General features: G+C 44.5%; 1 protein-coding gene across 3 annotated transcripts in view; it reads right to left on the reverse strand.

Moving 5' to 3' along the window:
• The window catches only part of ADAM23 (ADAM metallopeptidase domain 23), a 168,890-nt gene extending 145,478 nt beyond the window's left edge, over nucleotides 1–23,412 (reverse strand). For all 3 annotated transcript variants that reach the window (XM_073879568.1, XM_025887212.2, XM_073879565.1), the window contains exons 1-2: nucleotides 22,908–23,412; nucleotides 21,373–21,590 (exon numbers count right to left, since the gene is read on the reverse strand). In XM_073879568.1, coding sequence (XP_073735669.1) covers nucleotides 21,373–21,590; nucleotides 22,908–23,121 — 432 coding nt within the window. In that variant the 5' untranslated portion in view covers nucleotides 23,122–23,412. The remainder of the gene's footprint in view (nucleotides 1–21,372; nucleotides 21,591–22,907) is intronic.
• Nucleotides 23,413–25,511: the final 2,099 nt, after the last annotated feature.

A 25,511-nucleotide genomic window follows, 5' to 3' on the forward strand; every position in this document is an offset into this window, starting at 1 on the left:
ATATGACCTCACTGATATGAGGAATTCTTAATCTCAGGAAACAAACTAAGGGTTGCTGGAGTGGTGGGGTGGGAGGGATGGGGTGGCTGGGTGATAGACATTGGGGAGGGTATATGCTATGGTGAGTGCTGTGAATTGTGCAAGACTGTTGAATCACAGATCTGTACTTCTGAAACAAATAATGCAATATATGTTAAGAAAAAAGAAAAAGAAGAAGATAGCAGGAGGGGAAGAATGAAGGGGAGTAAGTCGGAGGGGGAGACGAACCATGAGAGACGATGGACTCTGAAAAACAAACCGAGGGTTCTAGAGGGGAAGAGGGTGGGGGGATGGGTTAGTCTGGTGATGGGTATTAAAGAGGGCACATTCTGTGTGGAGCACTGGGTGTTATGCACAAACAATGAATCATGGAACACTACATCAAGAACTAATGATGTAATATATGGTGATTAACATAACAATAAAAAAATTTTAAAAAAAAAGAAACGGGCAAAGGACAGAACAGACATTTCTCCAAAGAAGATATACAAATAGCCAATAAGCCAATGAAAAAGTGCTCCCCATCATTAATCATCAGAAAAATGCAAATAAAAACCACTATGAGATACCCCTTTACACCCATTAGGATTAAGATGGCTGATGTCAAAAAGAAAATAAACAGGAAACAAGTGTTGACACAGATGTGAAAAAGTTGGAACCTGGTGCATTGCTGGTAGGAGTGTAAAACAATGCAGCTGCTGTGCAACATGTTGTGGTGATTCCTCAAAAAATTAAAAATAGAATTACCATAAACTCCAGCAATTCCACTTCTGGGTGTAAACCCAAAAGAACTGAAAGCAGAGACAAAAAGGTATTTGTACATCCACGTTCATAGCAGCATCATTCACAATAGCCAAAAGGTGGAACATTCGAAGTATCCATCAACAGATGAAGGGATAAACAAAATGTGGTAAAGACATACAAAGGAATATTATTCAGCCTTAAAACAGAAGGAAATTTTGATATATGGTACACATCATGGATGAACCTTGAAGACATTATGTTGAGTGAAATAAGCCAAAAAAGGACAATTACTGTGTGATTTTACTTCTATGAGTTACCTGGGATAGTCAAATTCACAGAGAGGAAAAGTAGAATGGGAGTTGCCAGGGGCTGGGGAAAGGGGAGAGTGGGGAATTAGTATTTAATGGGGACAGAGTTACAGCTGAAGAAGATGAAAACATTCTGGAGATGGATGATGGTGTTGGTGCGCAATAATGTGAACTTGCTTAATGCCACAGAAATATACACCTAAAATGGTTAAAATGGTTGACTGTTTTTAGCCATAATTTGCAAGAGAAAGGGAATCAGTATGTGAACTCTTCTTGGTTAAAGGCAGTTAAGATGCGCCAAAATGCTACTTCCTGGTCATAGCATGTTTAGTAATATCCCAGCATCAGAAAGAACAAGAACCAGAATTGTATTTCTGATATTTTCACCATGTTAAATGTTTCTGGTTGGGAGGTCTATATACTATTCCATTTGAGATGGTTTTATAATTATTACATTTCTTTCCAAAGCCAGAAAACAATCAATCACAGATTAAAGTATTTCTTGGGTTCTGTTTTGTTTGGGAACTTGGGGAGTGAGGAGAAGGAGGAGAAGTATGTAGATATTTATCTAATTGGGACATTCCTTAGGGAAATTATCATACAAATCCATGCTATTTATAGTATTTGGCACCACACCATACCCACCTTGGTAATTAGCTCCACAAGGAAAACAGTTCACCTTACAACAAAATGCCTGATTGTAAGCCTGCCCTGGAGAGCCCTGATTGTTGGCAGAGGTTTAGGGAAGGCTCCTCTATTCCCTGGAGTACAAACACCATGTTGACATACTACTGCCTCAACCTGGCATAGAAGATTGTAGCCCTAAGACACCACACCACATCTTTGAGTATTTACTCCTGCCTAAGCACGCCACTCTCATTGGAGGTGACTCAGTAAAGGTCAGCTGCAGCCATAAAACCAGGGAGACACAGAGCGTCACCCCGCCCCACAAATGTCCTCACAATTACTTCTAAGCCCACCTTCTTTTTTCATAAAACAATCCTTTATTCATAAAAGAGCAGTTCATAGCTTGGACTCCCTAGGCCTGTACTTAGTAATTAATGGGTAACATTTACCGAGTCCTACCTATATGCCAGGTACTGTCCCAACCACTTTACATGGGCAACCCATTTCAGTCAGGCACAACTCTGGGGTGAGTGCTATCATTATGTCCATGTTATTGATAAGAAAACTGGAGTTTCAGAGTAGCTGGTATTAGCAGATGTGACCCTTAACTCCCCAACCATTCTTCCCCCCATGTTGCAAACAAGTTAGTAAAGAAAGTCAATATCTGACATTCTAAACAGCCTAGCACAAATCATATTTACCAATTTCCCTGCCTTGCACTGAAATAACATCATGTCTGTGTAGGAACACTGGTTATCACATGCTGACAAAAAGTTTAAATTGGGTGTTAATAAAAAATAGAGGGTAAATGAACCAGTTCTTATTAAATTCAACTTGTTTCAAAGTTTCTTCAGGCTGCAGACTCCTATGTTGGAGAATGTTTTTCCAAAAAAGAAAAGCTTTTCTAGAATGGTCAAATGTCTAACTTATAATTTGGGAACACCAAACATGAACACCCTTGGTTCAGTTAACAAGGAGGAAGGAAATCTAAGAGAGGAAAAAAAGAAAGTCAAGGAAGTGTAACAAGAAAAGGTAAGCAGATAAGCAACATACTGTAAAAATGTCAGGATTTTAAATAAGATTATTTGTTTGAAGTTCTCATTTAGGAGGGAACAGAAAGACAAAAAAACACAACTGGTTACAGAAGAGGGCCAGGGTATGTGTGATTGTGTACCATGGTGTAATTAGTTTATAGATCCTTTTCTTAGAGAAGAAAGTTGTCTAAAAGGGACAGAAACTTCCCTATTCAACCCACAAATATGGTGTGATAAAAGAAGAGACTGGAAGTTCAGGCCTTTTTGGTCATGCCAACAATTCCCAAGACCCGGAGCAACTGACCTGACCTCTCTGGACTTGGTTTTCTCATCTAGAACACAGAAATAATAATCACTAATAATATAACCTGTTTTGTTGCTGTGAGGACCGTGTGAGACAATAGATATGAAAATACCTTGATAAAACTGTTTGGATTCGCTACAAAGGTAATATATTATCTTTGCTATTGCCAGTGTATTGCAGAATGAGTTGCAATTTGATTTAATGCATTCTACTTAGCTGAAACAGTAAAGAGCAAGAAGACACATAGAAGATGAGGGACTCCCCTAAGTGTTGATTGATTTATATTATTAATGGAGCCCATCTGCAAGACTCAAAAATCAATTTATTCATGGCCCTGGAATATTTTTTTATGAAACGCCTCCAGGTGCACTTAGATTTGACTTCTAAAATTAATCTTTAGCCCCACTGAGGGCAAAAGGAAGTGATCCAGGAGCATGTGATTATGCTGTTCTCACTACCTACCAAGGGTTAAAAATGGGCTCGGATGACTCCCTCAGGTGGACACACCATGTAGATAAAAAAGAAGGGAATGTCCTCAACTACATAATAATAGATCAAAATGAAAGAGCAATAGAGGGCATCTGGGTATCTCAGTTGGTCAAGCATATCTGACCATCGATTTTGGCTCAGGTCATGATCACAGGGTTGTGAGATTGAGCCTCATGTGGGGCTCCACACTGGCCGTGGAGCCTGCTTTCTTAAGCTTGATTCTCTCTCTCCCTCTCCCTCTGCCCCTCTCCTCCCACCGTGTGCATGTGCTCTCTCCCTCCCTCTCTCCCTCTCTCTAAAAAAATAAATAAAAATTTTAAAAGAACAATATAGTCATTAGTTATAGGGTCCTATTTATACTTCTGTTCATTGGTTTCTTTGAACTTAACTCTCTATAATTAGCGTCTATCAGTAGAGGAGACTTATTTGAATTTCCATCCTTTTCATTTTTAAATAGAGAACATTTAGTGTTGTTAGATCTTGTTAACAAATAAATATCTTCCACAACAGAATTGAAAGTAGACCTTGAATTCATTAATTTGTAATGTTCCAGATGGGGAAAGTAACCTCTGTCTACTCTTTAGCCAGAGGAAGCACCTATTAAAACAAAACAAAACAAAACAAAAAACACCTTATTTGGTGCATCAAGCCAATTCACAGGTTTGGCTCTGTACCAGAATGGGTGTCCCGTGATGGAGAATGCACCTTTCATGTTACTCTATAAAAAGCAAAACTACCTTAATTTGCTATGAGTGAACATGATTGTTCTTAACTTCTCATTATTTTGAGTAAACCATGGTAACTGGATCTATCCTTTTTATAATAGAATCCCTAGCATTAGCTTTGATTAAAATTGTACCGAATTCATATAAATTCTAAACACAAAGTCTCCTTTGTAAAACTACAAAATTCAGGTGCTGAATGGATTTTGAATGAATGAATTATGTGAATGAATGAGTCTTTCATAAGGTTAAAGGGTATCCACGTCACTTGTGAATTGAATACTTTATGTGAATAAAGCCTTATGACTATGTACATTTTGGAGAGGAATAAAATATTTTTATTCAGAAAAACACACTCTAGGAACAATTCATTACTCAGATCTTAAAGATGGAGAAGACAGGATCTTCTAAAGCAGGAATTTAACAGTATTTGAATCTAAAACAAACGCCTGAGAACACATTACTGACAGATTCAGTTGTTGCCACTGATCACAAGGATTTTCCCTAACTAGTCCTGGAATTTGGACAGATATAAGCAGAACCATCCAGACAAAACTACCTCCTGCCATGGGCTGACTTTTATGTAAACAGGCCTGGAAAAATGCCAAAGGACTGCAGAACAGCAAAGTGTATAGAGTATACAGAAGAGGAGCTCCTTTCCAGAATGCTTCACATTCTCTCCTTCGCTGCCCAAGTAAAATTCACTGAGCTAAAATCATGCTTGTTGCATGTGGATAAAGGGAGTCACAGGATGAAGTCAGTGTTCCAAGAGTCATCTGTCAGCAGTGGGACTGATGGACTGACAGAGAGAGACAAGAGGTAATGACAAGAACAAAATAGAGAGAGAGGAGGAGGAATGTATTCAAGAGAGAAACGTCAAGACTTAATAAGTGACTATTTATAGGCAGAAGATGGAGAGAAAAGAGTCAAAGATGACTCCCCAGGTTCACTGTCAGATGGCGAGGAAAACAGCCGTACCATGGAGGAACATGAGGAAGGCACACGGACAGCCCTCTTCCGGCCTGACTGGACTCTCAGATTGGGTGCTGCCACCACGCCTGGGCAACTGCATCGGGCAATTACGTGGTTCTGGATTATTTTTTGCCTGGCTCCAGAGAGAAGGACAGTGGCCCAATCTGTTACCAAAACCTGAGAACGAGTGAAGACGGGATGACACTAGTAGTTACATAGTTGGCAGGAATGAGTCAAACCCTGCGCAGAAAGAGCAGGAAACCTCCCCAGAAACACGCACTAAAGCAAGACTTGGGACATACAGCTCAGTTCAGACTGGGAAGAGCCAGTGGCCATCACATCAGTCCAGGGTGAAGTGACCAAATACAGTCTAGACTTCATGGGACAGAAGAGTCAAAGAAACACCTCTAGGGGCCAGGCAAGGAGCAGAAACAAAGAAGGCTGAGTGTGCCGTAAAGGAGGGGCAGGGGACTGAAGTCAACAGTGGAGGAGTGACGGTAGATGGGTTACTCCCACCCAAGACAATGGGCCCAATCTTCCCACTCTTCAAGGGAGTCAGCACACTCACTGTCTTCTAACAGATACGTTATTTCATCCTCAAGCACTTGTCAGTGCCTGACATCTTTGTGTCATTGTCGCTGGTGTTGTTCTTGCTGTGTTTACGGTCCGTCTCCTCCCACAAGGGAAGAGAAGTTAAGTTCCCTGAGGAGCCACAGAACTGACACTTAGTCAACATTCATCCAATAATGTGCTCACCTCCTGACTTCTTGGGACTTCACCATCTGATGCAGAATATCCAAACCCCTTAGCTCTTCACACTCTTCACAGCCTTGCACACTCACCACCACCACCCCCATGGACCTTATTCTCTCTCCCAAGTGGGCTTTGCAAAGGATAAGACCTGGGTTTAAATCCTGGCTCTGTCCGCCACTGACCAGCTGTTTGTCCTCTTTGAAGACATGAACTATAAATTTCAACTGCTACATCTATAAACATGTACATTACTGGGTTTCTAGAGGACTTAGTTGATTTATTTATTTTTTTAATTTTCTGAGAGTGCGGGGGCGGGAGGGACAGGGCAGAGGGAGAGAGAGACTTTAAGGAGGCTCCAGGCTCAGTGCAGAGCCCAGTGTGGTGCTCAGTCTCACAACCCTGAGATCCTGACCTGGGCCAAAATCAAGAGTCAGATGCTTAACTGACTGAGCCACCCAGGCGCCCCTAGTTTTTTTTTTTAATTGACTACAAATGTAACACTAATGCCCAATTCTTTTAAATTTCCCATCCTTGGCTTTCCCCTTCTCACACTGACCACACCAAACTCCCTACTGCCTCTCAGCAGGCCGGAGGCTTTGCCTGCTGACTCTGTAGGTCTCCTTCCCCTCCTTCACCCTCCACTCTCTCTCCACCTCCCGATAACTTACCTCCTAACTGCTCCTTAGGGCCAGTTCAATTGTTTCTTCCTCCATCACGTTTTCTTTGACTTTCTTGGGTGCCCACAGATTTTTGTTCTTACAACCACCACCTGCACTGACATGAACCACACACCACCAATTGCCTTGTTTCTGACGCCCTTCCAATTATGAGCAAGGATAGGGACTCCGTAATACTCTTCACCACTTTTCCCAGAGTTTAGCACAGCGCCAGATTCAAAAGGCATTCAATAAATGTTTAGTGAACCAAGCAGAACTAACGTCCAACAGATGTAAATCTGATTTATCAGAAACTATATGGGTGGATTCAACTCTTGTTTCACCACTGAGAATTAACCCATGGCAATAAAAAAAAAAAACCCTCACATAGTCAGCTCCTGATTATCCACATTAATGGTTAATAGTGGTTGACAGTGATAGGGATAATCTAAAATCTGTCAATACAGATATTTTCACTATTTTAGGTAATGTAAACATACAGTGTGATTTATGCAGCATTGAAAACTCAAGATCAAAATTACCTCTCCTAGTGATCTGTCACTGTGCCAAAAACTCTCAACAGTAACTTGAGGCTCTTTTGAATTGTCAATTTGATTATAACACAAAATTTCACAGAAAGCACTGTACTCTTTCTATCCTATGAGTGTTCAATCATCAATTCATTCAACAGCTATTTACTGACAGCCTACCATATACCAGGCGTTACAAGCAAAACCATTACAAGCCTGAATTCTATACACGACAATTCTGTAATAACTGCTTCAGAACACCTGGAAAACCTGGAAAGAAAGTTGAGGCCAATATAAAAGTTTGTATTATCATATAACCATATAATCACCACTCTATCAATTCTGAGAAAGGACGCTATAACTCTTTCGGCTGGCCTACGCCAAGAACAAGGAAGCAGCTGGATGGTCAGGAAATGTGGAACCAGCCTTCTTCTAATGTAGAGTAGGATGCAGTAATAATCATCATGATCTAAATTCATTTAAACATCTCTCTTCTCTCCTTTCAATCTGGGGTGGTAGAGAGTAGATCTGATGAAGAAAACAACTTCTGTTTTTCTGAATTGCTGCCAGGCATTTACAGTGTGATAACCCTGCTCACACCCAGAGTCTGGACATTAGGTAAGGACTTGAGTGTAGGATTTCCAATTGGCGATGAGGATGGGATTGTGGGCAATTTGTGTGCTCCCCCCCCCAAAAAAAAAAAACCAATGCCACTGAGCTGCAAATGGCTGGCTAATTCCCTCTCCCAGACTGCTCAATCTCTCTGGGAAGGAAGCACTCCTTGCTAGTGGTCTGTGCTGTTGCTTTGTGCTGCTGTGTATTGCTCCTGCTGGGTATTGCCTTGAATATCTGACCTAAGTTGTCAGTTCTATGAAAGGTCAGACACCCCTGCCAGGACCAACAAGCAGGATTCAGTCTGAGGTGGGTGGGACCAACAAGCAGGACTCAGTCTGAGGTGGGCGAGTTGCCCAATAGTCTCTAAACAAGACCTGCAGGTTATTGGGTCTGGAGATGATTGGCTATAATTACATGTGAAAAGTTCCAGCACGGAGCCAAGGTGAGATAACTAAGGATGGTAGGGCTCTGTCTCTTTCCCTCAGGCAGGAACCAGGGGCTCCAGCTATCAGGTCTTGGGAACCAAGGAGAGATTCCTTAGGTCAGTGCCTGAAGGGGAGGCCAGCTGCTGGGCCCAGTGCATCAGTGTTCAGGACAAGGTGCTGAGCTTGGAAGCCCTATCCTGTGACAACTCTACCAGGAAGAGGCATCATGGCACCCACCTGGGTGGGCAACACTGCTGAGGCAAGCTTCTTCATGTTGCTGCATTTCTTGCTGCCCTCACAGATTGTCCCCCAACTCCATGGGATACCAGAAATCCCACCCCTGCCATGGTGTGGCAAAACAAATTCTTAATAAAAGCAGGGCCCCCAAGCACCTGGTACCAGCTCTTCCTAAGTTCCCAGAGGAGGTCTAAAAACTATCAGATACTTGTAAGACCCCTGCTTGAATGGCTTAGACTTTACTTAGCACAGTGGCATACCTACATGTGCTACGTTCTTGGGGCTTAGGGGCTTTCCCAAATATGCTGGCTAGTATTACACTGGTGGAGGAGAACCCCAGCCCCTTGGAAGTTGACTGGGACACCCTAGAAAAGGAGGCAGCAGCCCATGAGCAAGGGAAGAGACAATCTCCGCCCCAGGTGTCCCCTGTGACTACCCTTCATACCAAAACATCCAATGACAACCAGCATGAACAAAAAACAGAGACACCTAACTATACCATGATACAAATGCAACATTTTCTAGAAAAATATGTCCAAAGGGAGGGGAAGAAGGGCACTGATTGGCTCTCATGAGTCCAGAACTGGCTTCAGCTTTTGCTTACAGCAGTTGAGATGTACAAGCTGGCTAGACTGCTCAAAGACCCCAAAATCAATAATTTGTTTCAAAATCCCATGGTATTAAGGGCCCATTTTATTAGAGACACCTTAAAGGAGCCCCCAGATTTGTCACCACAACAAGGGCACTCCCAAATATATTTGCCATCAGGAAAGGAGACACAAAAGAAATACAAAAGGGCATGGACTCTGAAGAAAAGACCACCTCACACCTCTAGAGCCCACAGGGATAAGGAGGATGACACTCTGCCTCTCCTGACTTCAACGTTTATGGCTTGGCACGAGGCCCATCAGTCTGTCGCATTATTACTGAGTGAGTTTGGGCTCACTGTGAGTGGACAACTCTAGATAAAGTGTACCTCCTCTTACGTAAAATTGGGATGGTTCAATGGGTATATCATTTTGCTGAGCATCATGCTCCCACAAAAACCCCTGACCATTTCCAACCCAGAGGAGATGCCCTTGGAGCCTGAATCTAAGTTCTTCTTAAAGGGCACTCCCCTTAATTATAAGGCCATGCTGTTACAACTCATAAAAATGTTAGACACAGGACAACAGGCATTAGACTGCATCAGTGTTGTAGCTAGGCATGAAAACAAGTGCTCCTGAAGCCCAAATCTTGTTTTCTGGTAAAGGCAAATGGAACCCACTGCCCCCTCAGCCAGGAACCCAATGGAGGGGCCCTAGGGAATTTGGGAATTTCTAGGCCCCTCTTCAGTCCCTACTGACAGGTGGTGCCTTGACCCAGCTCCCTCCGTCTCAAGACCACCAAGAAGTCTCACCGTATTGGCAACTCTGGAGATCTGGGGTCCCTAATGATTTAATCTCTGGACAGCCCAAAAACAAGTTAGAAGCCTTTACTCGGGCAATGAGGGCACCTCAAGGGACGCCAGCTGCCCCCCACAAACCCCACCAAGGACAGATGCCATCACCTCTCGGAGCACTCCAGCCCTAGGAGTAGGATCCGGAATCCCATATCCTCATCTCTGAGACGGACTGCCAACGCCCCTGCCCTAGGCACCCAGCAGTTCCCTGAACTTATCCCTCCTCTGATAACTTTTCTAATTATCCATTGTGACACACATAACAGACATTTTACTACTCTCACTGACACTGGATCCCAAATTACAGTGCTGCCCAAGAACCCCTCCAAACATAAGCCAGGGGCATTCTTTAAATTACAAGGCATAACAGGAGAGTAGAAGGCATTCAATTTCCATTGGATGTCACTATTGGAACAATCTTTATGAAATATCTTTTAGCACTGAAGGCCCCTTTGGCCCTACCCTTTCCTGTTACAGGTATGGTTGCCTTGACATGGCATTGTGCCATCTGGAACAAACCCAAATTCCTGACCTTTCTAGTGGGAGCTGTACACTGGGAGCCCATATGACTGCCAGCTTCCAATTAAGATGGTAAATACCATCCCTTGTGACAAAGGACTGAGGGACTGCAGTCTATAATGCAAAATGTATTAAAGGAACTCATTAAAGACACCATTTCTCCTTTCAATTCTCCCATTTGGCTGATATTAAAGCCCACTACTAATGAGTAGCACCCTACAGTTGACTACCGAAATTTAAGTGCTCAGGTACCCTCTATTATGGGAGCTCAGGCTCCCATTCCCAAAATTTTCCAGTTAAGCAAGGACATTCAGAGGGCTCCAAGAGACTGCTTTGCCATGATGGATCTAGCTAATATGTTCTATTCAGTATCAGTCACCGAGGAATCCCAATGGCAGTTCACCTTCACTTTTGAAGGCACCCAATATACCTTCACCTGGCTGCCTATGGGCTTTCATAACAGCCGGCTATTGTCCACAGTCTTTGCCAGAAAGACCTGGATACCCTTACAGTGGTCTACTTGCACCATGTGGTGCTGGGCTGATGACCTCCTGATGTAGGGCCCCTCAGAGGATGGAGTGTGAGAGGCCCCAACACAGCTGGTGATCCACCGACAACATAGGGTGGGCTACTGCTCCACATAAGATTCAAGAGCCAGCCACAACTGTTTAATTTCGGAGTACTAATTGGTCCTCTAAAGGCTGGAAAATTCCACTTATGGTTAAACATCCCAGTTGGTAACTATTCAGCCCCCCACCACACTATGACAAGCTCATAGAGACAACACATACCATACTTACCCATCATTCTTAAACCCATTTATGTAATCCTCAATAGGAGGGCACGTTCTGCATGGAGCACTGGGTGTTATGAACAAACAATGAATCATGGAACAGTACACCAAAACAAATTATGTAATATATGGTGATTAACATAACAATAAAAAATTTAAAAAAACCCATTTATGTAATCACATGCAAATCCCCCACATTTCTTGGGGAGAAGCTCAACAACAGCCTTACAAATGACGCAAAGATCAATTCATCAGTTGACCCCCAGATCCCCACAGCTCCTCCTTCTGGGTTGAGGCACTGGCCACCATGCACTATGCATTTTGGAGTCTACCTATGGACTAAACATGGCTCCTCCTGGCTGCCTTACAGGCTTCTGCGCCATACAGCTGCTCTCCACAGCCACCCACTACACCCCCTTAGAACATCAATTCTGTTTGCTTATTGCCTTTTTTAGAAACAGAAGCCTTTGTGGTAATGGAGCCCATTCTCTTGTGTACCCACCTTACCATTACTCCATGGACAAGGGATGCCTCCCAGTGGTGGCTCACACAGCTACAAATGCCTCTCTGCGAAAATGGTAAAGGTGCCTTCACGAACAGGCTAAACCTGATGTGATGGGTCTTTCCAAACTGCAGGAGGATATGGCTTCCCCGCTCCTCAGTCCCCTGCCCAGAGACCTTGAAGAACTGATGGACAGTGTCTTCAGTGCTTGAATCTCTGGTAGCCCCTGGAAGAGCTGATGGAATGAGAAGGGGGACTGTGTATTTCCCAATGGCAGCACCATCACCATACCCAGTGGAGCCTCTTGGAGAGCAGCAGCACACCATCCTGCCAGTGGCACCATGCTTATCAAAGATGGCCAGTCGGGTCAGCTCAGCTCACTGAGCTTATAGCAATACAAATGGCTGTGCAGAGCACCACTGCCCATGACAAGCCTCTTGTCCATATTTTTACTGATTCATGGGAGGTTGCTAACAGGATAAAGTATTGGTCAAGCCAGTGGCAGCAGAACAATTTTCCCATTCAAGGCCATCCCATTTGGGCTGCCCCAATTTGAAGAGACACTGGCCAGGCACTAGTCACAGTTAAGGTTACCCACCTTTCAGCACATTCAAAGGCTACCACTCCAGAGACTGTCTTTAACCGGAAGTGACAGCCCTGGCGCATATCCAGGTCACCACCAGTTGGGGCTCTCGGCCACCAATTCTTGACCAAACCCTCCGCCACTCCACCCACCACCACCAGCAAACCACAACCCTCCTCCAGCCCCCTGCATACATGCATCAGTCAATCCTTGGCTCCACCATTCTGACCTTTCTTAGTCACCACTTCCATGCTCCTTATTCCCTGGCCCAACTGTCCCATATTTCTTCAAGTCATGGGGGAGCTGCTGCCACAGTGACCTGGACCCACCACGGGGCATTCCTCTTGTTCTAAACTGCAAATTATGCTCCCAAACACTGCACACTGTCCTGTCATGTTTCGGTTCTATGACGGGACCGCCCTTTTAGCCTCTGACAGGTGGATTTCATAGGGCCACTTCCTCTGTCAGTGGGCACTATCCACTTCACAATTGCATGTGTGGATCCCTTTAGTGGCCTATTGCTTGCTACACCCACCAGAAACACCTCTACAGAGCAGATAATCTCTTTCTTTTCTAAGTACATCCTGTCCCCATTCTGGCCCAGCAGACATCATTGACTCAGATCAAGGATCTCATTTTTACTACCCATGTAACAGCGCTGGGCTAGCACTGGGCTCTCCTACAGGGCATCCAGTGGTACTTTCATCTCTCAAGTTGCTCCTTAAGTTACAGAGCAGTAATTGGACTCCTTTTAAATGGACTTTCCAGCTGCCAGGGGCACTTACCACTTTAGACTCTAGGCCACATGGCCAGCATGATCCTCACACCAACTGGGCTCCCCGGGCCACGCTGCCTGTGATTGTGATCATGGGGGAATCTGATGCCTTCATCTTACAGGACAATACTATCTACATATTCCTCAACTGTTTTGAGTCCCTTTACAGATTTAAAATGTTGATCATCTCACCTTCCAATACTCATTGGTGACCAAATCAGGGACAAGTGGTTAGCTATGACCCCCTAGTCATAGTTAGTCCTGGCCCATTAGAAAAACACAGACCCAACTGTGCTACTTCTGGAGCACACTTACCAGCTTGATATGCAAATTCCACCTGAAAGTCCAATGTAATAGTGGCTTTAGTGGATGGCTCATTTCTCCTAACCATAGCTCCCCAAAGGAGGTGGAAATAATTGCGCTGGGACCCACAGAAGGGATGGTGTAGAGCTCTAAAAGGGGAAGAGGCACTCAACATCAGAAGATGACAGCATGGCAATACAATTACACTTGGTCCTACCCCACTTTGGAGGAAGTTACCCGTGAACTGTTGACCCACAATAAATCTTCACTATGGGGCAGTCAGTGGGCAGATGCACAACGATAAAATACAGGTGCTCACTGCTGCTGGCCTTACTCTGTGCCTTGTGTGCCATCTGGGTCATGGGGCTTCTCTTCCACCCAGAGAAGCAATGCTAGAAAGTTGCTGGACCATACAGCACTCGCCCACAATTGCACCCCAGTGTGGGGGGACAGCAAGAGTTGGAAGTCAGCCCTTAGAGGGGCTGTGCCCAAAAGTCTCCAGGTATGGATGCTAGCTTAAAGGCCACCATGTTCATCCTGACTTCTGGGCACTGATCATTACATGGACCTGATTTCAAACCTAACTGGATGATCAGCTTATGTAGTTCAGACCCATCTCTGGTAACATAGAGCCAAACGTTAAATTGTCAGGAGCATATGACTAAATTTTCTTTAAACCAAGCTACACAGGTGTCTCCAACCCTTACTATATTTTTAAAAGATTGACTGATTGATTGATTTAGAGAGACAGAGAGAGGGCACGCATGAGCAGGAGGGGTAGAGGAAGAAGGAGAGAGAGAGAGAAAAGCAGACTCCACGCTGAGCGCAGAGCCCAGCGTGGGGCTTGATCTCACACACTTAGATCACAACCTGAGCCAAAACCAAGAGTCAGACGCTTAATTGACTGCACCACCCAGGCGCCCCTTCAACCCTTACTATTTGTGAATGGAGACCTCTTTGGAGAATAGTACTGCTTAATTATTTACAAGATGCATCCCAAGGACCCCCAAAATTTACTGAAAATGCTCCCAACAGTTCAAGCAGACCTTAATCTGGGCACCCCAAATCTATGCAACCTTATTAGGTCCCTTGACCCCTTCAGTTCCCCTCCTGGGTAACCACCTGGTAGAGCCACCCCTCTTTGGGATGGCTCCCTCCACCCGTGACACCTTGGGCATGAATACCCAAGCCTACAACCTCATCCCAAACACTGCCTCTGCAACCTTCCAGTATAGCAAAGACAACACCCAGGAAGACACAGCAGCTGATGAGGGCGAGCACTCCCCAGGACTTGGTTGCTGAACCGGATGACTGTTTATCTGAATTCCCTGCTGATGACCCCCTTGAGTGATGTTTTGCACTTAACTATGTGTTTACCCCAGAGCCCCTTGCTGGTCGCTGTGCTTGCTTCTCAGGTGTGAGGTGGTACTCTGGCTGTCAAGTAGCTCTCCGCTGTGCCTGTGAGCTTTGGAAGGCCAAGGTATAAGACCATTTCACAACCTTCCAGGGACCCCTTTAAACCCTTCACTCAGATGCGTGCCCTCACCACACCCATTAGATTGACCCACACTATCCATCCTCCTGGGAGTCCATGAATTTAATTTCCATTGAGAGGACCCCTTCCTGGCTGAAGATCCTGCCACCACCACAGCAGCCCCCTCTACACCTTCTAGAAGGACCACAGTTACAGGGTACCTCTCTACAGGGGACCTTCCCCACGGCCACCACTCAGAGCTCCCGTTCAAGGCTTCCAATAGTCTTAATATTTTTATACAATGGACAGAAATCAAAGCTCACTTTTGGGGGCTGCTGTAACTGCTCGGCATGTCGCTGGACTCCACCAAGGCTATTTCCCATTAGTGGTCTACCCAGCTGATTTATTGACTCGGCCCTCATCTGGCCAACAGAAGGCACTTTACCAGTCCCTGCAGCTTGTCCGGCACCTCTCGGTGGTGCTCAACTGCTCCCACGCAGGATACTTTGCAAGACAGTATGTAGCACCTGTCAGGAGCCCACACACACCCTTTCCAAACCTCCCTATCTCCCCAGGAACCAACACCACTTGGATGAATACGAACTAGACTGTGTCCCCAGGAGCACAATCCCCATGGTCTTGGGCCTCAAGGCCCAGGGGAAACCTCAACTTATTTCAGGTACCTTGATCAAGCACTTGATGTCCACTGTGGGTCCAGTGCCCTGAGGCATCTCACACATACGTGGTTCTCCATGTGTGCACATCTCCTTCCCTCAACCTCCAACGCATTTGCGTCCCTGCTGGCCCTGGGAAATCCCCTCTGTATCAGTGCACTTTAGTCTCCCTGGGACTACCCTTTCAAACCACTGGATGGAAGCTTCAATCTGTATTTCTGCCTCCCTGACATCAAAAGTGTGCAGCGTTCACCCCCATTATGTTGGGCGCAGGCCTGGTACTATGCCTCACAGGGACTGGGCAAGGCGCTGCCGCATTAGGCACCTAAAAGCAAATGATTAAGGCCAACACCAGCCTGTCAGCCACCTTGGCTGAATACATTGGGCTGCCACACCAAAGCCTAATCTTAATGCAATGACAACATGATTCTGAGCAGAGATGGTTTAGATAACCATTTAGCTTCAGATTACTTACTGGCCGAGGAAGGTGTATGCACTATAAAAGGCACCAACTGCTGCACATGTATTAATAATTCTGGACAAATTCAGAGAAACTTATGAAAGGCGGCCCAACAGGTACAAGTGTTTCAGAACCTCACCCAAGTTTGTAACCAAACAACTACCTTAACCTTACCCAAGGGCTTTATTTTCTTGGCCAGATCTCAACAAAAGAAGGCAATGGTTATGGACAGGATTTCAAACTTTCATTTGTGACTGATACTGCTGATTGGCATTTTTGCTTTGCTCAGATGTTTCATGTGCTGGGTGACCAAAACTCTGACAGTGGTTTTTACTATCTACCATCTTGACAGTGCCTAGAATTCTCCCTAAAGATTAATATCTAAGCATCACGGGGTCAATTGTGATGAGAAAAACAACTTTTTTTGTTGTTTCTGAGTTGCTGCTTAGGCATTTTACAGCATGATAAGCCCACTCACACCCAGAGTCTGAACATTAGATAAGACCTTGAGGTTTAGGATTCCCATGCTAAGTTCTTGCTTTGCTTTTCCCAGAGCACCTTTTAAAATAACCACTTAGGAGGTGCCTGGCTGGCTCAGTCGGTGGAGCATATGACTTTTGATCTTGGGGTTATGAGTTCGAGCCCCACGCTGGGTGTAGAGATTACTTAAAAATAAAAATCGTTAGGGGCGCCTCAGTGGCTCAGTCAGTTGGGCATCTAACTCTTGGTTTCGGCTCAGGTCATGATCTCAGGGTCATAAGATCGAGCTCCATGTCGGCTCCATGCTCAACAGGGAGTCTGCTTGAGATTCTCTCTCCCTCTCCCTCTGCCCCCCACGCTCACTCGCTTTGTCTCTCTAAAATAAATAAATATCTTTACATAAATAAATAAATATCTTTAAAATAGCCACTTAGGAGGTAAGTCCTCGAAAAGTTAGTAACCTTGACCTCAACCACTTCATAAGTAGTAGGTGCTTGCTACTTTGCTCTCTATCTCCTGCTCAACCATGACCTGGGATAGAGAACCACTCAGGTGCTACGGGAGCTACTTGCCAATCCCTATGGGGATGGCTTGTGCCCTCCCATTCCGTAGGTCATAATCTGCATATTCACACACCAGCTCTAGCTCCCCACCACAGTAGGGTAGGTCTGTGTGCAGGCCAACCAAAGTCAAAGGAGATGACTTTCGTCTTTCCTAGACCCTGTGCTACGCATAGTGTACCTCTTCCAACCCTTCCCAATAGGAAGAGAAAAGAATCCTAAGGGCGTAGGATGCAAAGCAAGTAATCTTTGACTAAAGGAAAGTTTCAGGAAAAGGTTTGAGGGGGAGAGAATATACCAACCTAAAATATGCTTCTTTGGCATAGGGATTATTTTAGGCTGATTATTTCTAAGAAACAGCAGACACAGGAGAAGTTCTGAAAATGGGAGTAGAAGTCCTTCTGTAAGACTCATTTACATTTTATAGGCAATCTCCACTTGTAAGGGTCTCTCTCTCTCTCTCTCTCTCTCTCTCTCTCTCTGTGTCAAGAAGACAATGATTCTAAATCCCTAAGAACTCTCATCAATGGAGAAGGCAGACTTACTTTACCATTGTTTACTGTGCTTTTCCTGACAGTCTCCCACAACTGTGTCCCCACCTCTCACCCCAACATCTTCTTTTGTCTTTAGCTGGAGATGTTATCTAAAATAGTGACTTGGGCCATTCTGGAGAGATACTCAGTTTTCCTGGGTCTTTCTCACATACACAGGAGATATACACGTTATAAAACTTCTGTTTGTTTTCCTCCTGTTAATCTGTCTTTTATTTGTTTTTATTTTGTTATGTTAATCACCATACATTACATCATTAGTTTTTGATGTAGTGTTCCATGATTCATTGTTTGCGTATAACACCCAGTGGTCCATTCAGTACGTGCTTAATCCGTCTTTTATTGCACGGTGTGGTTCAGCCAAGAATTTAGAAGGGTAGAGGGAAAATTATTTTTCCTCCCCTACAGGTTCATTAACTTTCTTAGAAACAGACCTCATAGGATTATCTCAGAATGGATGAATGAATGAGTGCATGAATAAATGAATAAATCTAAATTGTTTCTCCCTCTTTTTAAATGTATGGCCCATTTCATTAATATATTGCAGTAGTGGTTCAAAAATGCTTATGTTCAGTAATCATAAATTTCCCTTTTTGCTTGTAAAAATCTCTACACATATAAAAGACAAGTCTTGGTAACAAAGCAAAACTAAATTTTTCCATTTCATGTCCTGATACATCTACAAGGTAGTAAACTGACTTCCTAGCAAGTAAGAAAAAATTTACAATAATTCATCAGAAAATAAAACTATCTATGAAGAAACTTGAATTGGGGTAAGCACCAAAACTCAAGGAACATAACCATTTAGATCTGAGGTGACCACATGTCCCATCTGCTCTGGACCAGAATCTTGGTTTATGCCTATTATCCTAGCATGATTATTAAGCATGCTCACTGTCACTCTCAAAAATGGCAGTTTGGACAATAAGTTATACATCACCCTAATTGGAGACAAAAAGGTTTCTAGACAATCTTTGACAAAGAGAACTTTCCGGTTTTCAGAAACACTGGTATTACAGAGGTGCTCTGCACAATTGGTTTTTAAGCTCACAAATTTTGAAAGAGTTAATAACATTTTCACTTCCACAGTTGTAAAGTAATAAGGACTGATCAACACTGACTATTTATGAAATAAATACAAAGCCCTGCCTGGCAACCTATATCTGGGAACTCCCCTCTCCACCTCTACCCCCAATCTAAGGATCCATGGGAATGGCACAGTGATTCAGCATTTCTAAGGCATTCATTAAAATGTACATGAGTGCAATGAAATCAGGAGAGGAAAAAAGGTACCTAATACACAGATATTAAAATCAAAACTTCTTTTATAAAAGCAAAAATGATGAAATTCTATAGATCCTCTCTTACTGAAACATTTGTAAAGCAGCTAAACTGACAAGTATCTCTCATCACTATTATTAGGCAAGTCATCCTAAGATACAGCAGAAAACATATGGCATACTTTTTGTCAACTAGTTCAAGAGAGGCTTAAAAACAGAAATAAAAGGGAAATCACAGAACACAAAGGGAAATTTCAGGGCATCCACAATACAAGCCACTGTTTATACTTGTGTGGGGGCACCTTTTAGAATCTTGCTTATCTCATTTTTGTGTCTCCTGGAGGACAGACCATGTCTTGTTCATCCTTGTACCCCTTATCTCTTATCTCTGAATCTTTAGCCTACTCCTTTGCACAAGAGAAATGTGCAACAATTGTTGGTTCAATTAAACTCATTAGAAAAGGAGAAAAATGCTCTCAAATATAATTTCCGTGTAAGCATTTTTTCCTAGATAAAAGAAGAGCTTCCCCCCCCCACCCCCCAGCCCATGGAGGGTGGAAATGGAGAAGAATCATTTCAACTGCAAGTATGTGTTCCATAGTGAGAAATCTATATGAGTGGCAGGAGAAAGTTTAGCAAACCTTAGTATCATAAAAATTAAGATATAGAGTAGTCAAACCATGTCACCCCCAACAAAACCCAACATAACATTCGGCCAGAAGACAGGCATCAGCCATTGCCTCCAAAACTTGAGTTATAAAAATACTCCACTGAGATTTTTTTTTTTTTAAGTCTCAGCTCAGGAGGGCTTGAGCATTCTTTGAAATGGGCTTTAAGGCAGTTTTTGGTTTGGTTTCGTTTAGTTTTTTGTTCCTCCAGCACCCTATGCAAAGGCACTGGAGTTTGAGAACCTGCCATTCAACCATAGAAGATCTCTTTAATTAAGAAAGCCATAAAATGGGCCCCAATTCATTTATCAAGAGGGTCTTGGAGTCTTCTTCCTTAAAATCACCACCCACTCCTCCTATCAACAAGTCAAATGGGCAGACAGGATCCCGGAGTCAACCCATGAAGTTACATTGGAGCAGATGTCATAGGCAGGTACAGCCACTTCATAATACTGCTCCAATAATAGTCAATACAAAGGAAGCATTTTCTCAGAAACCTGACTTGTAAAAAAATAATAAAAATGAAATGCTCAGGCTTCTTGAAGTTCATATTAGCTGTTTTACAATCTTGGGAAAGACACCCAAAAGCCTTAAATTTCTAACTCCCCGTTTGTAAAATGGGAGTAAATACCATTACAACCTACCTATATTTTAGAAAACTAATAAAAACAATGATATAAATCACAGATATTTTTCTTAATTTCTAGATGTTAGACAGTTACTACTTTTCTCCATTGGACAGGTATAGTCCAGAGTAAAATACTTGACATACAGACTCTATTCTCCGCTCCTGATAGAGAACAGAGGCACTGATGACTAACCCATTGTGTAAATCTGCTTGGTGTCCAAAATATTACTAACTCAAATAAAGAACAGTAAGCAAGAAAAAAAGATCCTTCAAACTCTTTGAACATTAAGCCCCTTCATCTTCTGTTGAATGCCTTGTTAAAAATCAGTGGCACTTTGTGAACCAACTTGAAAGTAAAGCAACCACTCACAATGAATACAGATAAAGTCTTGAGAGACTATGCTGGCCCAAACTGGTCTCTACATTATAGAAACTGTTTATATTTGCCATAATCTTTTAAAATGTCAAATTGTTTGCCTATTGAAAACACATCAGGAAAAAAAGTATTATCTCCTAGTGATCAATTAAAGAAATTTAAAATTAAATTTAAACACTCAATTTCTTTCTTTTTTTTTTAAAGATTTTATTTATTTGACAGAGAGAGACACAGCGAGAGAGGGAACACAAGCAGGGGGAGTGGGAGAGGGAGAAGCAGGCTTCCCGCAGAGCAGGGAGCCCGATGCGGGGCTCGATCCCAAGACCCTGGGATCATGACCTGAGCCGAAGGCAGACGCTTAACGACAGAGCCACCCAGGCGCCCCTAAACACTCAATTTCTAAGTGAAGAACTGATAGGCAAACTGCAGACAAATAGGCTGTTACAGCTATCTTGTGTGTGCAGCCTGGAAGCAGTTTTCATCACGGGAAGTAGAACACTGCACCCTTATATAAAGCCTCACAGATATAAGTCAGGACTATAAACATACTCAACGCCTGTTCAGTGCCCAATGCGCCTGAAAGATACCTGGACCACATTCCAGCTACGAGTTTAAAAAGCCATAAGAAAATTCAAGTTCCACATTAGAGTCAGAGAGAAAAAAAACGCACAGCAATCCAATCTCAGGAGATCCCAGGTTTACTTCCTCCAGTTTCTCCCCTATCATAATATTAATTGATTTACTAATAAACTGCTGCAGTAAAATTTGTGACATCAGATTCTGGCAGAAAATCAAATCAAAGGAAAACTCTTCATGGCAGCTACTTTTGCATGCCCAGACCCATGCCTACCTTGTTATGTTTTTGCTGGTGTCTTGCCTTTGTGTCAAGAACATGATAAGGGCTTTCTGAGTCCTGGTTGATGTAATATATGAGTCTTGAAGGCAGCGTGAGTTCTTTCTGCATTGCATTGCTGTAACTGATTTTACTGCTGCTATTCCGTTGCAATGTGTTGTCTTCATTTGCCAGGACTCCCGAATTTTTTTCTGCAGTTTCATTCCAGTGCGGAGCTGGGGGGGAGAGGGAGTGCACAAAGATACACAAATACACACATATACCCTATAAACACATAAGTACTACGATGTGTTTTTCCATTAATTGCAAAAACAAAGTTTTCTATGTCTAAGCAGGTAAGAAGTAGAAACATAACATAATAATAAAAAAATATGTAAAATGTTATCCTTTGTTAAAGACTGCCCATTTAGGTACCATCATATGCCCTAAGTAATAAAAATAATAATGATAAATAAAAATAAAAAAAAGAAGAAGTAGAGACACAGCAAAGCAAGTTAACAAAACAGTGAAATGGCCTGGACAGTTTAACAGCCAATGAGCCTCATACAACAATGTACTATTTCTTCCTATTTGTGTTTTATATGTACATTTCTAACCAATCTCAAATCTATACTCCTGAGTATGGGGAGCGGGGATGGGACGCGGCATGGACTTGAAGGAAGACATTAAATGAACATGCTCAGAGGTTCTGTTCTGACCCTCACGTCCACCCCTGCTCTGGAGTCTACAGGAGCTCCATGGGACTCTGACTAGAAGTATCCCATCCGAGAGCTAAGAAGGCTCGCTCCTAAGATAACTTGAGTGCTGAATTCATGGATTCGGGTTGTTAATTGATTCATTAAACAAAACAGGCAATTCCTTTTGCTTTAAACTTTGAGATGAGCAAAACTCCTTTGCCATAGAGGGAAGCAGATGCTAGCTAGCCGCTCTCCAATTGCTTTCATTTTTCTGCCAAGGCCAGCTTTCTGCTTCCACTGATTTCCAATCACCCATGTATTGACTATCATATTATCTTAATTGTTCATTATGATGACGAGCATTTTGAGAATTACAAACCAAAGGTTTATACCTCCGAAGTTTCCCTCCCCCATCTTAATTCCAACAGCAGTGAATAAACCCAGTAGGCGATTTGAGGAAACAGCACATTACCCCTAATTATTATTACATCCTCCCGCATTCGCATTCAGGCTCTCCACCCAAGAAGCAACTTGCTCCCTCGCTGCATTTACCGGCCACTGGTTTCCCCTCCGCCAAGTTGCAGAGATCGCTGAGGGACCCCGCATCCACTAATTACCTTCCAGTGGAACGGACAGTAATTGGAATGGGTTTTTAGTGAATGCAACAGAAATGGACTTCAAAAAGTGAACTGGAATGAACGGGGGCTTGGGAAAAAGAGGTAGAGAGGCAGGCAGGGTGGCTGGGAAAGGCCGAGCCCGGGACGTGTCCGGAGCGCACGGACCCGCGTGCCCTTCGCTTTCCTCTGCAGGGCCCCGCGGGCAAGGCAATGCAAAGGGCACCGGGGCCATACCCACCGCTGGGTGCAGCAGCCCCCCAGGCGCGGGGCCAGGACGAGGTGGCGAGAGGAGGCAGCAGGAGAAGGACGAGGAGCAGGCGGCAGGGCGGCGCGCGGGCCAGGGTGCGGGCAGGTGCCGGGCCGGCGGGGCGGCCGTGGGGGCCGCCGGAGGCTCGGGGAAGGCTGTAGCCCGCGAGGGGCGGCCGCCGGAAGCTGCTGCCGGGCGGCTTCATGGCTCATAGCTCCCGGGCGCCGCTCGGTGTGGCCCGCGAGAACGCCGGGCTAGGCTGCGGGGAGGCTGCGGGCGGAGCCGATCACGCCGGCTCGGCGCGCATGGTGCGGCCGCGGGCAGGGGGTCCAGGCTCGCGGCTCGGGACTAGAGACTGGGCGGCGCCCCCTCCCCTGCTCGCCTCTCAGCCCCTCCCCGGCGGCCGCTGAAGAGTCCGGGGGTCCTAGTCGCTCCGCCAACTTGGAGCCTCCCCAGATGCTCCTCCCTCCCTGCGGCGGGCGCGGCCGCTCCAGCAACTGCGGGGGCTGCTGCTGGGGCTGAGGATGCTGAGACGGCGCGTGAGAGCGAGCGGCGCGGGGGCGCGCGGCGCGGGGGTGCGCCCCGCCCTCGAGAGCGCGCCTGAGCGCGCCTTCGGGCCCTGAGGCTGATGCTGATGCTGATACTGATGCTGTTGCAATTGCCTGGCACCGGACGCACTGCGCATGCTTTATCGTGGAGGAAAGGGGGGGGGGAAGCAGCAGAGTGATGCAGCATCCCAGGCAGCATCAGAGGTGACGGTGGCATCTTCAGAGGTGAGGGCAGGAGAGGGGGAAGGCTGGCAATCAGAGATTAGCCAGAGGGGAAGAAAGAAGCGTGAGGGGGTTTCCTGGCCAGAAACAAAGATGATCTGGAGGAAACACTCAAACCAGAAAAATCTACCTGCCTCTTCCACCACCCCAAATTTTACATACTCCCCCCCCCATTCCAACCCCCTCCTTCTCCGGGAGAAAGTAAGGCCAAGCATTTCCTTCCTAATCCTTTATTTCCTTTCTTCAAATAAATATAAAGGATTGCGGCCAGGGTGGTAAAAATAGCGCCGCTCCTCAGCTCACTCCTAGCTGGTGAAGCGAGGGCTGCGAGGCACGTTTGCTGGTTTGCAGGCTGGCGGGGGCTGGAGGGCGCGCTGAGCTGGGCGGCCTCGCAGAGAGTCAGACCTCCTGCGCAGGAATCCCCAGAGCTGGAGCGCTCCACCCCGCCCTCTGTCCCCTGTGCCTATGCCTAGGGGCTTTGTGGAAAGAAGAAACCGGAAGATGTTTACTCAAAAGTTCAGAAAACGTGACTGGGTGTATTTGGGAAGACTTAGAAATTCTGGAAGCAAGAAATACGGAGATTAGAAACAAAGTGTATGGCAGCTATTTGGGCAAATCCATCATTTGACAACCATGTGGGTGGGCATGCACTGGAGAGGACACATTTCAAATTTTGAGATCTAGTCCTGACTTCCGCAGAGAAAGGGGGAACTTTTACTCTTGCTGCTGTAAAAATAAATAAATAAATAAATAAGTAAATTGAGAGTCCCTGAGTTAGGTAGGTTAGCAGCCACTAACTCCTATGGTTGGTTTCAAATCAGGGCCTGTGGCATATTTCTGCCCCCAAATTCCCACAATGCAAGCATTCGTGTATTCATCCATCCAGTGACAGTGAGTAATAACAAAGTTGTCTTACTCCATTATTTGTATATAAAATGGAGATTATAACATCTACTATGCGGGATCCAGAATTCTACGAGTAACAGAAAAAATACGAGTATAAAGCACCATAGTGATGACAGGGCTTAGTGTTATTAGCCATATTCTCCACTCCAAAAGGGTCAGAACAAGTCTTCCCAAAATGTGCCACTTTGACATGTGGACTATTTTGGAAACCCTGTGGGCTCAAGAGAAAATTTTGCCCCTTCCTTAGTTACCTAGAAGAATTTAAATTGGGGGTCTTTCCCGGAATAAGATTTATTACCAGGGATAACTTTTTCTGAGTGACCCCCTGTACAGCAGTGCAAACATCTAATTACCAAATATCTGCTTTTATTTTTATTGCCTTGTGAATTGCCCTCCTCCCCTCTGAAGCCCCCAGCACCCATCCCATTCCTTAGCCCAGGAGAGCAGATATATCTCATTTTACCTTTCTGTCTTTAGAACTCTCATGTATGTGGAGTTCCTGTATGTATGAAATTTAATTTATTTTTCTCCTTTAATCTGTCTCATGTCAATTTAACTCTTATACCGGCCATAGGAACCTTTGAAGTACATGGGAAAATTTTTCCACCCCAACAACCCCCACTTAACAAAGAAGGAAGAGGGAGGGAGGTGGGACAGAGAGAGCAGAAGGGAGGGAGAAAGGCAGACACTTATACAGAGATCAAAGATCACAAAGTTGTTAGGGGATTAAACACTAATATTAGTTCTTCCTCTCTATGTCAGAGCTAGGATATTAACTATCACCCAATCAATGTAAACTTGTAATTGATGCTACTTCCCCCAAATGAAGGCAACAATAATGTTCCCTTTGGCTCAGTATTGTGTCCCTAGCACCTAGCATAGTGTTTGTGGCACATAGAAGGCTCTCAGAAAATACATC

Source organism: Callorhinus ursinus, unplaced genomic scaffold, assembly GCF_003265705.2.
Source record: "Callorhinus ursinus isolate GAN/ISIS: 27379988/994484 unplaced genomic scaffold, GSC_fseal_2.0 scaffold2, whole genome shotgun sequence".
Lineage (NCBI taxonomy): Eukaryota > Metazoa > Chordata > Mammalia > Carnivora > Otariidae > Callorhinus > Callorhinus ursinus.